The 17,876-nt window shown below is 43.6% G+C and overlaps 1 protein-coding gene across 1 annotated transcript in view; it reads right to left on the reverse strand.

The window, feature by feature from the left end:
* DSCAML1 (DS cell adhesion molecule like 1) overlaps positions 1-17,876 on the reverse strand; it is a 529,481-nt gene that overhangs the window by 37,827 nt on the left and 473,778 nt on the right. Inside the window, 3 exon segments of the mRNA XM_043998101.1 lie at positions 5,324-5,564; positions 10,840-10,910; positions 13,004-13,171. Coding sequence (XP_043854036.1) covers positions 5,324-5,564; positions 10,840-10,910; positions 13,004-13,171 — 480 coding nt within the window.

A 17,876-nucleotide genomic window follows, 5' to 3' on the forward strand; every position in this document is an offset into this window, starting at 1 on the left:
TGGAGTCACCTAAGACTGTCCCATGTTGTCCCCAAGGGGAAAATGGTACTTGCGATGGGATGGGACTTTCTGGGATTGAAGGATCCATCTCCCAGATGCCATTACCTCAACACACCCAAACCACTCCAGATAACATGAACCCTTTTTGAGAAGACATCCAGGGAAGATCACAGAACCTATCATGGTCACTCATTTCACTACCTTTTGCCCTCTCCCTTTAAGGGGAGCCCTTCTTAGTTTTAGCCCAAATCCTCATACAGTCTGGTCCTAGAGTTGTGATAGGGTTTACATCCAGATCCTATCATTTTGCAATGATAAATCTGAGGGAACATTGATTCCCCAGTGTTACTCGGGTAGAACACCAGTGAGACTTCCCTCTGCCTACTGAAGGGCAAGGGACAAAGGAGAGAGACCTAATCTGCCTTGCTTTGAGTGGGAGAAAGGAAGTAGAAGCTGGATGGAAGGTAATTAGATACTGTTGCCCCACAAGAGGCAACTCTAATTTTTATGAGCATTTAAATGATAATACATCATCCTAATGATCCTCTTTGAGAATGATTATTGTTTCATATTACTTAGGTGTAAAAATATAAGCGCCATGTAATTAGGGACCGAGTGTAATAAACTAATACAGATAGCCCGTTCGAACAAAATGAAGGTAATATAATTATGGAAAAGACACCATTGTTAAAGCTGGGGCCCTTGAATACCCCAGGAGGAGTGCTAATATTGCCAGGAAACGATCAGGATTTGACAGGATAACGAGGGCCTTAATTAAGTATGAAAAACTGCTGAGCAAATGTGGCTGGAAACTTTTTTCCTCCCCTCTTTGTTGGGGAATGACTCCATGGCCATTGCCCATCTCTCCCAGGTGGAACTGTCAATGGTCCCAGGGGAGAGAGGAGGAGATAGCATGATGGGAGACCAATAGCTGCTGAAGGGCAGGTCCTGTCCAGCTGTTTCCCCACTATGGTCCTGAGCTAGATTAGCGATGCTGAGATACACTTGGTGCACTTGCTTCCTCTCCAGCTGCACCCTCCTATCCCCTTGGGGACACCTGTCCAAAGCCTCCTTCATCTAGGCTTCTCTCTCCCAACTTCAGTTGAAGGATGAACAACTCCCAAAACACAGTTTTTAAAAAAAATCCCCACTTACCAAGTGATCTCTTTCTCACATTTCAAAATGTTTCTGAAACCCTACCACCTCCATCTTGAATTGGACCATCTGAAGCCAGTGCTTAGCACAGTGCCCAGATCATATTAAGTACTTAATAAATGTTGACTTTTTAATGGATTGATTGAATTCTGAACTGGTCCAATGAGAGTAAACTCTTTTTTTTGTAGGGCAATGGGGGTTAAGTAACTTGCTCAGGGTCACACAGCTAGTAAGTGTCAAGTGTCTGAGGCCAGATTTGAACTCAGGTCCTCCTGAATCCAAGGCTGGTGCTTTATCCACTGTGCCACCTAGCTGCCCCCAAAAGAAAACTCTTAATGTGGTCCAATCTTCCCTTATAACTCTCCACCATGACCATATACTTACAAACATACCTTCCCAATGTGTTTCAGACTACTGTGGTCCTGACAGATACTCAGCTGTTATACTTTACTGTAAACTGTGACCTATCACTGTTACTTGGTCATAGCCCTGTCATTTTATTCTGGCACCTCTCTTCTTAGGTCCTAAACTCTTAAGGCAACAAGGGTGTCATGGAAACTTCCAGATCAGTAATTTAGCACACCCCTTGGCTTGGTTTTATCTGTCCCTCCCCTCACTAATGCCCTACAGAGAATCATTTCTCTTCTAGTGGATTGCTCTGGTTATTCCATACAAAGGGGAACAGATGAGGAGTTAGATATTAGAGCAGTCGAAGACTTGTGAACTGTAACCCTAAATTTAAAATGTAAAGAGGCAAGAGGTGATGAATAGTATCACCCTGAATCCCACAGCTCAAGTAAATAGCTTAACCTTTGGCTAATATTCGCCTCATAAATTACAGAGTGTTTCTCTACTTCCATCTCCCTCTATCCCTCCCTCCCTCTCTCTCTGTGTCTCCTCTCTGTCTTTCTCTGTCTGTCTGTCTCTGTCTTTCTATGTCTCTGTCTGTCTGTCTGTCTGTCTCTGTCTCTTTCTCTCCTCATGTGGCTTCCCGTGTGTGTCTCTCTCCCTGTTTCTTTTTCTTTGGGCTTTCTCCTTCCTGTGCTTTCCCTCGTTCTTTTTTTTTTTTTTGTGAGGCAATTGGGGTTAAGTGACTTGCCCAGGGTCACACAGCTAGTGAGTGTTAAGTGTCTGAGGTCAGTTTTGAACTCAGGTACTCCTGACTCCAGGGCTGGTGCTCTATCCACTGTGCCATCTAGCTGCCCCTGCTTTCCCTCATTCTTGATTGCATTCTCTTCCTTTGTCTCCCTCATATGTACATCACTTTCCCATGATGTCCTCCTTTTCTCTTCCTTCCCCTTCTTTTCTCCTTCCTCACTCTCACCCGGGCCTCCAGCTTTTCCTTTCTACATTTAATATCTACAATTTCTGGCTTTTCATGTATATGTATGGATCACTTTTTCCCACTGTGGGAGAATGGCCATCAGGAGAAAGGAATTTTAATTTTTTTGAATAGTATTTTCTTTCTTCTTTTCTTTTTAATTTAGAGGAGGGAATTTTTCTGGCTCCTTATCTTAGGTCCATGTGACTAGCTGCGTAGTGCTTAGCCCATCACTATGTGCAAACAGATATTTAACAAAGGCTCTTTGAAGAGGACAATAGGAACTCACATTCATATTTAAGGTTACAAAATGTTTTCCTTCCCTCCTGATGTAGGGAAGTCATTGTAACTATTATCCCATTTTACGGATGTGGAAACCCAGGATTAAGGAAGGTAAAAGACTCTGACTGCTTTGCTCTGCCTAGGTCAGACCTTAACTGGACTCTCTTGGGTTCATTTTAGGAAGGGCTCATCTAGAGTAGAGAGCTCAAGATAGTGAGATAATTTGAGATCAGGACACAGAAGAATAATATGGAAAAGATTTAGGAGGTCTATGATAACTATCTTCAATAGTTGATGGTCGACTTGTGGAAGAGGGATTAGAATTAATTTAGTTGGCTTTGGGTGGAAATCAGAGAGGCAGATTTTAGTTTGACCTAAAACAGATCTTAGCAACTAAAGCTATGCATCAGTGGACAGGAGGTAGTGAGTTGTTCATCCCTTAAGGTCTCTAATTGGACCCTGAATGATTAATTGTCATGGATGTTGTAGAGGGAATTCCTATTCAGGTACAGATTATTAGAGTAGGAATCTCTGAAGTTCTTTCTAACTCTAGGAGTCAGTGACTTACCCAGGACTAACAGGATCATAGAACTTGGGAGCTAGAGGTGTGATTCAAAGACTAGTGCTTTCTCCAGGACATTACCAGCTCTCGAGTACACCCAGGGGAACAAGGATGCTGAGGAATGGGAGAGGACTTGACCCTCTGCTTGACACATTGGTGTCCACTTCCCTCAGTCTGTCTCCAGTCAAAAAGAACTAATATAAAAGCAGTTAATGGAGGTAGGGATAGATTCACAGTATGGGGAATGAGCTTCACAGGGACCCGGGTTGGCCATAGGAGCTCTTGGGGAAGGAAGGGTTTGTTCCCATTTGTATATATCTCAGTTGAAGTGAGGGAGGAGGAGCTCATTCCAGGGAAGCAGAGGAAAGGCTGAGGATGGGGGAGGAGGACAGGTTCTCAATGAGAAAGCTGCGAAGTTGTGGAAATTGACCTTTGGGGGTGCCATCCTCCCATTTCTATGCCCTTTTCACTTCTTTCCCTGTTTCCTCCTTTCCCAAGTACCCACTGTTCCCAACCTGCTAGAGTCTTTGCCTCTGGTCTCTACTGAATTCAACCCAACTCCTCCCCCCCCCCCCCCCCCCCCCCCCCCCCCCGTCTCCGCAGGTCATTGTGGAAATAGCACTGTAGTCCCCTGCTTCTGAGTCTGGGTTTGAATGCAAATTCTGCCACACCCCCTGTGTGATTTTAGGTTAAGCAAATTACTTCCCTTTCCCTCTGAAAACAAGAGGCTTAGGTTAGGTCATCATTGCTAAGATCCATTTTAACTCCAAATCTTGGTTCCTGACAGCAAACATCTACTTTCTAAAGAAGGACCAGTTGGGGAGATGGCAATACTGAACAGAAATCTCCAATGGTGGAATTCCAGGCATGGTGATAAAGCACTGGGGGAATTCTGGGGTATGGTGACTTTTCTGGTAACCCTCAAATTACGCTAAATAGTATGCTTCTTTGCTTTGCTTTAGCAGGGCAAAGGCTGAGTTTAGTGAAGAGTGCACTAGGATTAGACAGCCCAGGTTTGAGTTCCAACTCTGCCCCTTATCATGTGACCTCAGGATCACCATTCATCTCTCCTGGGTCTCTGTTTCCTTATTTGGAAAAGGAGAGTGATTTCTTAGGTCCCTTCATCTCTGCCATTCGGTGATTCTGAGTCACCGATTCTGGGTTTCTGGAGGTAGAGGCCTGACTCAGGGGCTACTCTGTAACTGATCTTGTACTTAAAACCCCAGCTTTGGAAGAGTGGGTATAGCTACCATTTATGGTTTACAAAATGCTTTATAAATATTATCTGGTTTGGGCTTCACAATGACCCTTGGGAAGTAGGTGCTATTATCTCTGTTTTATAGATGAGGAAACAGGCTGACAGATGTAGTGACTTGCCTAGGGTCACACCGCAAATGGCTGAGGCAGGATTTGAATTCAAGTCTTGCATTCTAGATCCAGTGCTCTGTCTTCTGTACCTCCTAGCTGCCTTGAAAATTCTTTCATGGTTCTAGGGAGAAAGGACTGATCTTAAATTATTCTTTTCTTTTTAGGGGAATGAGACTAATCCTTGACCATCTCCTGAGGGGTCCCAAGGGCTCTCTCTCTTCAGGCTTAAGGATGAAGTACTAGCTAGTGTTTTCTCTTTGGGGAACAAGGAGAGTATTTGTCAATAACATTAATATTAAAAATGATAATAGCAGCTAACATTTTACATGGTACTTTGCAAAGCACTTTATACATATTATCATATTAAATTCTCATAACCACCCTATGAGGTAGGTGCTATTATTATTCCCACCTTACAGATGAGGAAACTGAGGCAGACAGTAGTCGAGTGACTTGATCAAGTCCATAAAGCTAGTTTGCTTTTGAACCTCAGTGTTTCTAACTCTAAATGGAATACACCAAGCCACCTCCCTTTCAGTTGTCTTCCCGCTGTGGCATCTCACCAGTCAGGTGATCAGCTCTGGAATCACCCATCCCCTTCTTAACCCCACCCACCCCATGGCAGCCCTCCTCACCATCCTCTAGCGTGGTGGCATTGATCTCGCTGGACGAGGGACCCGTCCCTGCCCGGTTGAAGGCCTGGACCACCACCCCATACTGAGCAAACTTCTTCAGATTGTCCAGGGTATACACCTCGCTGTCTCCAGTGGCCTTCATCTCCACAATGCTGTACTGCCCATTGCTGCCGGGGCTGTTCTCCCGGTAACCGATCTGATAGCCTCGGATCACACCGTTCTGGAGTTCCTTCTTGGGAGCCTGGGAGAGGTAGGGAAAGGGGGGGGTGGTTACGGAGGAGGGCAGATTCACCCCCCCTGGGGAATGTCCAGTCTGCACTGGCAGACTGGCGTGTTTGAGAACAAGGAGGAGGACCTTGGATAGCTCTGGTCTGGGTGCTGTTAGACACACTGTTGGGGCTCAGGGAAAGAAGGGGGAAGGAGCATTTTGTAGGTTGGTAGGTATATTCGAGTATGAGGACAGAAAATACAACCAGAATGTGGGAAAGAGAATGGGATTGTGGGAACCTCCTTTGGGTCTCAATGGGTTGTTGATACTAGTGGGACTGGTAAGGAATGAAGACCCCCCCCATAATTATCACAGGATGAAAGGGATTTTTTTTTGGGGGGGTGAGGTAATTGGGGTTAAGTGACTTGCCCAGGGTCACACAGCTAGTAAGTGTTAAGTGTCTGAGTTCATATTTGAACTCAGGTCCTCCTGACTCCAGGGCTGGTGTTCTATCCATTGCACCACCTAGCTGCCCCTGATGACTGGGATTTTGCTTCATAGTGCTAACATTTAGAAGGCACTTAGACATGCAATCTTTTGGCCAACTGGAAACTGAGTACCTAGTTAGCAAGAAAATGGGAAGCTAAAGGGCAGCTAGGTGGCGCAATAGATAAAGCACCAGCCCTGGATTCAGGAGGACCTGAGTTCAAATCCAGCCTTAGACACTTGACACTAGCTGTGTGATCCTGGGCAAGTCATTTAGCCATCATTGCCCCAGGAAAAAAAAAAAACAACAACAGAAAAGAAAATTGGAAGCTACTAGGTGATTGTAGTGGCTGAACCCCAAACAAACTCTTCCCAGGGCCATTGCTGCCTCTTCTTCCCCTCTCCTTGCACACTGGCTTCCCCTGCAGAGTTTGAGGGTGAGTTTCTAGGCTACTTTCCCAGAGGGAAGCTAGTCATGGCTCTGTGCAGAGGAAAATTGACCCACTGAAACTAAGTATGCCCATCTAGAAATGTGAAGACAAGACTGATGCTGGGCTTAAAAACAATGAAGATCATTTAAAAAGAACCTCACACCTTTTATTGTGTTTAAAAACAATTAGCTTAATAAAAAACAGCCTAACTAGTTTCTTCTACTTCATTGAAAGCATTCTTTTAAATTAATTTCATTGTTTTTAAAAAGACTATTAGCCTAATAAAATGGCTTTTTAAATTAACTTAATTTAGGAAGGACTTTTTAGAGATCCTTTAAAAAATGTTTATTGTTATCTTTTGCTTTTATACCACCTTAATTTCCAAATACATTCCTCTTCCCTCCTCTCTCCAGAGAGCCATCTCTTGTGACAAAGAATAAAAAGAGAGAGGAAAAAAAGCAGACCAGAAAAAAATAATCATGTCAACTGAGTATGGAAGGATACACAATGTTCTGTACCTATAGTTCCCCATCTCTGCAAAGAATGAAAAGAAGTGCCTCTACTTGTCTCAAGGAGATGGTTTAATAAAAAGTTGAATATTTGTTCTGTCCTGAATCAAGCATTTCTCTGCACTTGGGCTGGTTCTCTTTGTTAATTAGCAAATGGGGCCACTTCTTCATAACTTAACATAAAAATCAGGCACAGACACCCTTACAAACCACACATTTCCGTGTACCCTAACACTCACATTTCCAAATACACTGGCATACATATAAAATCTGCACACAGCTTGAGAGAAGCACATATCCCTCCATATACCTTGATGTGTTCTCCCATCTTTCCACATATCCTGACACATACTTCCTACATGCATCCTGATACATACATATCACACACATACCTATACATATCCTGGCCCACACATTCACACACACACACACTCACTCACAGAGGTTTTAAATCAATCTTAACAATATTTCTCTGAAGCATTAAGAAATCAATAGGGCTGATTGCAAATTTATGTTATAAAGCCAGGACGATCCATCTCACTGAAAGAGTCTTAAAATGAAGTGACTTATCTTTCAAGTGGATCTTTATTTTTCATTAATCTGTTTTTTTGGTGCTAAAAGGAAGAAAGAAGGGAGAAAAAGAAAGAAAGAAATCCCCAGAGAAGCTGACCCAAAATTTATTGACTGGCTGGTTCATTCTGAAGTTCTACCTTTCTAATCAATTTTATTTTTCATTATGTGACTTTGGAGAAATAAATCTGACTCTAAATTTTTATTGACTTCCTGGCCTGTCTTTTGTTATCAAATAGTTCATTGTTTTACATATTTATCAGTTCCTCTCTTCTGCCTAGCCCTTCTTCCTCAGACTCACTGACTTTCCTAAGACATGGGCAGAAGTTTCAGAGTAGATAGGACAAGAGGGCATGAGGATATGAATTTTGTTTCTGAGTCAATGAGAGTCAGTTCTGGGGAGGTGGTCAGTGCTCCGAATCTGAGCACATGCTGGGATTCATGGGACTCTACTGTCTTAGGTGCCTTCCTGGAAAGATTTGATTGTCCAGGTCTTTATCCTACTTTCCTTCTGGTCATTGGGGTTAAGTGACTTGTCCAGGGTCACACAGCTAGTAAGTGTTAAGTGTCTGAGGCTGGTTTTGAACTCAGGTACTCCTGACTCCAGGGCCTGTGCTCTATCCACTGCGCCACTCTGGTCATTTATTTTAGGAAGGGTGGGGCCACCTGGGTGGGCATACTTTCATCCTTCTTGGAAAGACCAGCAACCAGCAAATCGTTCTAGGTTCTGTTCTTGACATTGCTCCAAGCCCACCTTTATAAAGAACCTGGGAGCAGTAGAAAGTGATAGCCACAACATTACCTTTCAAGTGGCTATAATAGCCTGTAGGTAGGCCAGGAAACTGTCCTGTTTGGTGAGGGCCAAATAACCACCAAATCATTACTCTTCTGATCCAGGGGTCAACAAGGAGAGTCATGAACTCATCTCTTCTCTGCACGGGAGACTCTTGGCTTAGGAAACCATCTCATTCCTCAATTTGTTCATTGGTCCTTTTATATCCCCAATAGGGAAGATCTAATGTTTCTCCCTTCCCATCTTTTCCCTTACTTACCCAAATCCTGCTCCTTTACCTAAACCCTGCCTTTGATAGAACATTTCCATCTATTCTTTGTTCATAGCTACCCTAAGATATAGGGAGGACAGGGTGGAGGCCGTCTGGGAGGGTAGACTTGGACCCCAAAGACCTAGGTTCAATCCCCTGTTCTGCCATTAATTATTAATTAATTAATTATTTTTTTGCTCAGGGCAATGGGGGTTAAGTGACTTGCCCAGGGTCACACAGCTAGTAAGTGTTAAGTGTCTGAGGCCGGATTAGAACTCAGGTACTCCTGAATCCAGGGCCGGTGCTTTATCCACTGTGCCACCTAGCTGCCCCCATTAATTATTAACAACCAACTAATCAATCAATCAGTCAGTCAATTAATTATGGGTGGCCTTAGGCAAGTCACTTCACTTTCTCTGGGTTTGAGTTTTCTCTTCTGTAAAATGAGGGGTTGGCCTAGGGCCGGGTCATCTCCAAAGTTTTTCCTACCAGTTCTGACATTCTTCGATTATGTTCTCATCTCCATCTACAGATGGAGAAAAGTGTCCACAGAGGCCCAGTGCCTTCTTGTCTTGTATTAAGTGTTTAATAAATATTTGCTGAATTGCATTCTTATCCAAGGGCACACAGAAAGGTAGTCCTTCACAGTCTGCCTCCAGCCGACTTTTCTAGGCTTATTTCACATTAATCCCCTTCACACATTTTCCATTCCAGTCAAATTGGCCTGACTTCTGTCCCCCAAGCTCAGGATTCTATCTTTCTCCTTCATGTATTTTGCTCCCCTCCCCCTTACCTCCACACCTTGGAGAATCTCTGAATTTGCTCAAGGCTCAGCTCATGTATCAGTTTTTGTGCCTCCAAAGGTAGGAGAAACCTTTTCTGATCCCTCAGGTTCTAGCATGCTCTCTCTCTCTCCTTAAATAACCATGTATATACTTATCTGCTTATATGTTATATCCCCCAGTGGAATGCACATTTCTTGAGGGTAAAGGCAGATTTTAATATTGTCCATGAATCCCTGGAACCCCTTGGGCCCCGGGGTCTTGTTTTATATGCAAATTAGATACTTAACAAGGGCTGGTTGGATTGGATCAGACTGGGTTAGTTCTTGGATTATAGCATTTACAGCTAGAAGGAACCAAAGAAATCATCTAGCCCAAAGTTCTGATTTTACAGATGAGGAAATTGAGGCCCAGAGGAGTGAAGTAAGAAGAGACTCTGCTAGTAAGAAGCAGAGCCAGGATTAAACCCAAGTTCTCTGACTCAAGCCATAATCAGGGCTCTTTCTACTATACCACTTGTTGGTAGAGATAAAACTAGGGTCCTTTCTAACCAGGTGACTTCCTGATTCTCAGTCCAGTTTTCACAATAATACATATTGCCTCTTTAAAGTTTACACAAGGGGTAGCTAGGTGGCATAGTGGATAGAGCACTGGCCCTGGATTCAGGAGGACCTGAGTTCAAATCCAGTCTCAGACACTTGACACTTACTAGCTGTGTAAACCTGGGTAAGACACTTAACCCCCATTGCCTCACAAAAAGAAAACAAAACAATAATAATAATAATGATAATAATAATAATAATAAAGTTTACATAAAACCAAATCTAGCTACTAATTGATTATAAGGGTGGTACATTTCCAGACTAGATCAGTTGCTGGGTAATATGCCTCTCTTCTGAAAGGACTAAAAAGTGTCCATTTCCAGAATGGTGACTGGTGGGTTCACTTCCTGGTTTCTGATGATCTTGAATATTTCAATAACCTTCCACTTCTCTCTCCCTTAATCTTACTGTGTCTGAGAGAAACTTGGCAGTGGGTTTAAAAGGAATCAAAGAAGGGCAGCTAGGTGGCACAGTGGATAAAGCACTGGCCCTGGATTCAGGAGGACCTGAGTTCAAATCTGACCTCAGACACTTGACACTTACTAGCTGTGTGACCCTGGGCAAGTCACTTAACCCTCATTGTCCTGCAAAAATCAAAACCAAACAAACAAAAGGAATCAAAGAATGGCAAATTAGAACCTAAATAAAAAATAATTTCTTAAATAGAAAATAATCTTCCAATCCAGTATGGTGCTTCTCTGGGTATCTTGTTGCTTCTTGGGTTGCTCGGTAGATCACTGGGTTAGGGAGGGAGAAAGACTAGGGAACATTCTGCAGGACAGTATATATGCATGAGAGTGGGGGACAGGAAGTTCATGATCCAAATAGAAGAAATGCCTTCTGAGGTTCTCCTTCCATAGTTCTCCCTCTTCCAACTCCACTCACCTTCCAGGTTACTTGGATGCTCTGTGAAGTCACAGGTTGCAGGGTAACGTCCATGGGTGGTCCATCAGGAGCTGAAGGGAAAATGAAAGTAGGAAGTCATGTCAGGAAGCAACAGAGAGACTTCCCCTACCCCTGTTTTTTTCCTCAATTGGGCAGTCCAAAGACAGAAAAGGCATCAAATTCCCTACTTAAAAGTAGAGAAATGCTTAATAATAGGGAAATATCCTTAGCTTTGTCCTCACTCCTTGGCTCTGAAACTATCAGTACCCTGAGAATATATCTATTTTTTCTTTTGCTCTCCTTAAATTGCTGAAATGACAGCAAGCTAGATTTAATTTAGACAAAAGGAAGAACTTCCTGGCAGACCTCCATTAAGTGCTGAAGTAGTCTATCAGTGGAGATTTGGGTATCTATGATCCTGAGGGAATCTTAAAAGCATGAGATAAATTTCTCTTGATAAATCTGAATTTCAAGGCAACATGGTAAAATCATGGACAGCTTTACCAAATCTAGAAGCAGAGGGCTGAATGCAATTACCTGTAGACAACCCTCAGACTTTAAGACCATCAGGGCAAATGACTGAATTGTAGCTAATTTTCCATAGGGAACAATGAGAAAGCTTTTGAAAGTCATTTTCAGCCACAGAAAAGATGTAAGCAGATGATCTAGAGACCATATAGGGAGGGAGCATATGGCAAAAGAGATGGGCTGGACATTTTCTTTGGCCTTGATGTCATTGTCCTGGACAGAATTGAACAGCTGCCTCAGTCTCCCGGTGATCGGTCTCCCACCCATTTGTCCAGGGGAGGTAACAGTTGGCCTTTTCTTGTCAGGAAAGGTGTATGTGTATGTTTGTTGTGGGGGGGGGTAGCAAGATCAACAACCTCAAGGGAGTAGTGTTTTAATTTGTAAGTCAGCTGCTACACTGTTCCCACTGAGAGAGAGAAATTAGACTTGGTGACCAAAATAAGGCTATGCCTAGGCAAAAAATCCATTATTTGTGCACCTCAGCAGACCCCTTTCTTTTGTTGACACCCACCCCCTTTCAGCAATTTCAAGTGCCCATCAAGGGAATTTCAATATATATTGTATAATGCCCTTGTATAATGCTGCCATGCATCTAACTTCCTCTTCTACTAAAACTTTTACAGCTTGTGTCCAAAGTCCATCAAGACTCTGCTCTTCCTAATGACTGTAGGGAGTCTTTAAGGCTTTCACCCTTAAACAGTGATACTAATGCTGAGAAGGCTGAGAATTTCTGGTAGACTGAGGGTGGAAAGGGAATTTCAGATTGTGTGTGTGTGTGTGTGTATCACTTTTAGTGCCCTTCAAATTATGTCAGGAAGTACAACTGGCCCTTTGTGGGAGAACCAAGACATGGAAGACCATGTCTTTTTCCCAGTGGTTAAGAGCTTAAGAGGGTCAGAGATACATCTATTTGTCCCATATGAATTTGTTCCACTCTGGTGCTTAGCACTGCAAGAGTCTATTTTTTGTCTCTGTCCAGAATCAGTCCTTTAAGATTATATTACACACACCACAATTCATCAAAATCACCAGGGTGCAGAGGTGGCCCTATTCAGGGAAGAGTGATTATTTGGTCATCTTACAGTAGGAGTCAGAGGTTGAAACCCTTCAGGGGTCGAAGGTATTTCTTTGAATCTCTCCACTATTGCCCTGGCTCTATCCTAGGCAGATGGAGTATATCTAGCCTCTTCAAACATGTCTGGGGCTGGGGAAAGAATAGAACTATAGATGGCACCACTCAGAGCCACATAGTTTAGGCTCTTGACTGGAAGGCTGGATGAGCACCAAGGACAGCTACCAGAGACCCATAGGGAAGACATTTGAATCAGAACCACAAAATGACCAACAGAGTGTCTCAGAACCATAAAGATTATCTAGTTTAATTTCATTTTAGAGGTGAAGAAATAAAGGGCCATAGAAGCCAAGTTAATTGCCCAAGGTCACAGTGGTTATCCATTTCCTTTTCCTACTGTTCTAGTCAGATCTCTGTCCAGCTGTGATGAACTTGGTTGATGTATGGTCCTGGTGTTCCTGGAACCTCAGCCTTGACCCCAATACAACAACCGGGAACTAAGTCCTTTCATGAAAGGGGCAGCAGTGAGAGAGGAGGAATCGTTATGGGAATGGAGAAACTTACCAGCTTCCTCTGTGCTTATAGTAAGCTCCTTGCTGGGTTCGCTTCGGCCAATCTTGTTGAAGGAATACATGCGAATGCTGTAAACAGAGGCAGGGTGCAGGTCCACAATATTTGCCTGGTTGATGGTAGGGGAGATGTTGCGGGTGGATTGCTTGAAGTCCCAGGAATCTAGGGGAGAAGAGGAGACAAATCTCATACCATTGGTCTCCATACAGAGAAGGTTACTGCTAGTAATGCATATGGCCACAAATCTCCTTCAGTGAAGTCCCAGCCCTAGCCTCAGCCCCAAACACTCGAATTTTCCAATTTCCAAGGGGGCAACTTGGGGAGGCTTAGGAAAAGGGGTAAGGTGGGCATGCTCTGAAAGGACCTTAACTCCTACGAACCGCAGGGAGGAAGAAAGCATTCAAAGCATAGGGGAAAAAAAAGCCACAGTGTCTGAGCCAAGGAGGAATGTTCTAATATTGTTTAATAGAAATTTAGGATACAAAAGACTCAATGGTGATGATGATGACGATAATGTTGAGAACTGATAATTATATAGCACTTAAATCCATTATCCCATTTGCTCTTCACAGCTCTCCTAGCAGTATGGTAATACAAGTGTTATCTCCATTTTGTAGATGAGGAAACTGAGGCACAAACTGACTGATTTGCTTCAGACAGAACCAGGAAGTGCCAGAGCTGCATCTCAAATGCAGAAATCATGACTTTAAGCCCAGCATTCTTTGCATTCTCCCATGCTGCCTTTGTGACAGGGACCTTTAATATGATGCAGAGCAGGAAAAGAGGTACAAACACAAGGTTTGCACAAAGTCCAGAAGCTCCTTTGAGTGCTCAGGTGCCTAGTTATTCTCTGAAATCCTGTCTCACTGTATCCAAATCCTCTTTATCCTCTAAAACCCTATTCAATTCCCACCTCCTACTATTTGCCTTTTCTGATTACTCTAGTTCCCCTTAATCACTCTCCTTTCTGAATTCTCGTGGCTCTTAGAATATATGCCTTTCCTCCCTCCCTCCCTCCTCCATACACACGATTTAGTCCTTCATTATAGGCTGTCTCATACTCATTGTTTCCTGTATGCCCCATCTCTCCAGCTAGATGGTAAGCTCTCTGAGCTCAGGGAGCATATCCTATGCTTCTTCTGCATCCCCAAGCAGGGCTGGACGTGGTACTCAAAGAATGCTCGTGCATGATTGGATGGAGAGAAGGGACCATCCGTGTATCTGTCTCCTCTGGCTCTCAAACACCTGGTAGGAGGCCAGACATCCTGAGGACACAGTAACCACTTGTTGCCTGCCTGCCTGCCTGCCTCCCCATTTCTTGGTTCTGCTCTGGGAATCCACCTGCCAATCCCAGGGCAGCAGCAGGAGGCTCCCAGGGAGCAGCCTGTGAGTGCTAATTTTGCCCAAAGTTTGCAGGTGAATTTGACCTCTCTTTCTAAAGCCTTCTTTGATGCTGCCAAGAAGCAGCTCTCTTCAGCCTCTCCACCCCCAATCCCTTCTTGCAATGCATATAAGTCAGATCGGGGAACATCTGGCCAGTGTGGCCAACCTGCTTAGGGGATGTTCTGACCCTGAGATGCAGAGATCACAGGGTGTGTCCCTTTCCCTTCTTCAGAGCCTTTCATGGATCCCAGTGCAGCATGGCTGGCTTTGGCAAACATTGTGTCTTTTAGTATTCCCTTTCTTATAGGCCCAGCTAACAGAGATGAACATATTTCATTAAGGTTGCTCTTCCCCTTTCTTCATCAAAGAGCCTAGAAGGCAGAACATTCTTGGGGAAAAAACCCCAGGGGGACTCTGTGAAGATGCCATTGCCCTCAAGTCCATGGACTGCTCTGCTAACATGAGTTGTGCCAACTTGATGGGCTCACACCGGAGGAGAATGACTAGGACAAAAGCAGAATCTGTGCCAGCCGGCTGCCCGAGCTCTGGAAACAAATCTATTCTGCATCTCTGGCTTTCTCTTTCCAATGGGCCTTGGAGCCGTGCTATTATGATGCTTCTCTGGTATGCAGAGGATGGCACTTGTATCACAAAAGCAGTTCACAGCATCACAACCCCTACCATAGCTCATAACACTAGTTTTCAACACTCACCATGTCACAAGCCAAAACAACTCATAACATCACACTAGCTCACAGTCTACTGAAGCACCTGTAAACACAACTCATGATACACCAGTTTAAAACACCCACCGTGTCACACGCCAATACAATTAGCAACATGATACCAGCTCGCAATACCCACCAAAGCACATGCAAACACAACTTATGACACACCAGTTAAAAACACCAACCACAGCATTCAACTCACTATGTATTAGTTCATCGCAACAGTTCAGAACACTTAACTCATAGCAACTCAGCTTGCAAAACCACCATTGAACACCCCAGCACAATTGAACATATGGACTAGTTCACAACACTTACCACAGCACACACCAAGATACCACAAAAGGCAGGAACTCAAACCCCTTCTTACCACGAACCCAGACAAAACAGCTCAACACACCTCGAAGAGTAGCTACTAACATAGCTCAAACAATGCACTGCAGTCTATGGACCTGCAACAGCTGACTACATCATCAGGCAACCTTTTGGCTTGTGGGGATCCCTTTAATTCAGAAACTTGCATTCTTTGCTTGGGAAACAGAGAACAAATTTGGTGCTGCATTTTACAATCTGCACAGGGCTATCGGAGAGATTTATATGGATGGTGCTATTTGCCGTTCAGTATTCATGTATTATTACCCTGCTGCCTGGGGCCAGGAGAAGCCAGCATGAGCACAATGGCTTGGAAGGGGCAGACTTGGTTATTTTCTTAGAAAAAATAGGGAAATGAAGAAGTGATAGAAGGCTGGCATGGGTACCGCTGGGGCAACAGCTGAGGCCTCAGGCACAGGGCTCAGTCCTCAGAGATGAACATGGTCTCGTACAGGACCTGGGTTTGAATACTGATTCTATGATTTATGATTTGTGTGACATTGGGAAAGTCGCTTTTCATTTCTGTATAATAAGGGTGAAAGGGGTAATGATCTCTAAGCTTCCTTCCCAGCTCTCAACTGACTCTCCAGAATGGTCTAGAACCAGTCGGTTGGGGGTAGAAAAGGAGGGAAAAGGGGAAACAAAAGAATTGAGCATTTAGGTTGTTTTTTTTTTAGTTCTGAATAGAACTTTATTTTCCAAAATATATGTAAAAACAAATTTCAACATCAATTTTTAAAACAAATTGTTCCAACTTCTCTTCCTCCTCCATTCCCACCCCACACCCACTAGAACCCGAGCATTTCAAAATAAGTTATACATGAGTAGTCATGGTTTTTAGAGAAGGAAGTTGGTTATATTGACTTATTTTTTGCCCCAGGGGATAGATAAATGGGGGTAAGGACCTAGGAGAAGCAGAGGAATACTTAGAGGAATATTTTGTCAAATTAATTGAAGAGGCTCCTGTCTAACAGGGAAAGGAACTATTTTTTAGGGGCAATGAGGGTTAAGTGACTTGCCCAGGGTCACACAGCTAGTAAGTGTCAAGTGTCTGAAGCAGCATTTGAACTCAGGTCCTCCTGAATCCAGGGTCAGTGCTTTATCCACTGCACCACCTAGCTGCCCCTTGGATGGGAACTATTTTTTTGGGGGGGGGTTGGGCAATGAGGGTTAAGTGACTTGCCCAAGGTCAAACAGCTATTAAGTGTTAAGTGTCTGAGGCCGGATTTGAATTTAGGTCGTCCTGACTCCAGGGCCGGTGCTCTATCCACTTCGCCACTTAGCTGCCCCGAAGGGAATTATTTTAAAGTGACTTTTTATTTTTTTTTTTGGTGAGGCAATTGGGATTAAGTGACTTTCCCAGGGTCACACAGCTAGTAAGTGTCAAAAAGTGACTTCTTATTGTTGTTTGTTGTTTGTTTTTGGTGCTAAGTACTTTTTTTGAAGGGCAATGGGGTTAAGTGACTTGCCCAAGGTCACACAGATAGTAAGTGTCAAGTGTCTGAAGTCGAATTTGAACTCAGGTCCTCCTGAATCCAGGGCCGGTGCTTTATCCACTGTGCCACCTAGCTGCCCCCTAAAGTGACTTCTTATGAGCTGAGTGAGTTTGTGGATTCTGGTAGAAGGCTGCTGGATTAATTACATTTATAGTAAGCAGGAGTTTATTTAGACTCCAGAAAACATACACACATAGACATGTGTTCTCACATGACACAGCATGACACAATGCTGTAAGCATAAACACATACCTTATACACATATACACAGCATAGAATGAAGGAGCCGGAAGAGACCTTAGATATCACATCTAAGTTTTCTCCTTTCATTTTATAGAGAAAGAAACTGAGACTCAGAGAGGGAACGTCATTGGTTCAAAGTTGCTTAGCTAGTTAATAGCTGACCTAGCATTTAAAGTCTGATATTAACTCTAGTGTTTTTCCTATTATTCCATGTTATCTTCTCTGATGATTCTTTGACTATTTTGAATACCAGGCTAATGCAATAACAATCTGAGTGACATTCCACTTGATTGCATATAGTTCTGGGTAAAGGTTCTGTGTGTGTGTGTGTGTGTGAGAGATTCTCTGTTCTATTGGTCTGCAAGTGTTCTAAGGGCAGCCTTCTATCTTCTATGCCTTTCCAATACCACCAAGTGTATACACCTACACCACTAGTGTAAAATTCAACACCATCAACAACAAACAAGTCACTCAATACATGTTGTTGATTAACTCATATTCAATTATACTGCCAGATCTCAGGGTTCTGGTCTCTGAAGGGCTATTCTGTAGAGGTTGCCAACCAGCTGTGCTCAAAGGAGCTTCAGCTACAACACACAGGATTTGAATTTAGACCTAAGAAAGCAGTTCCTGAAAGCAGGGGTG

This window comes from Dromiciops gliroides, chromosome 3, assembly GCF_019393635.1.
Source record: "Dromiciops gliroides isolate mDroGli1 chromosome 3, mDroGli1.pri, whole genome shotgun sequence".
NCBI lineage: Eukaryota > Metazoa > Chordata > Mammalia > Microbiotheria > Microbiotheriidae > Dromiciops > Dromiciops gliroides.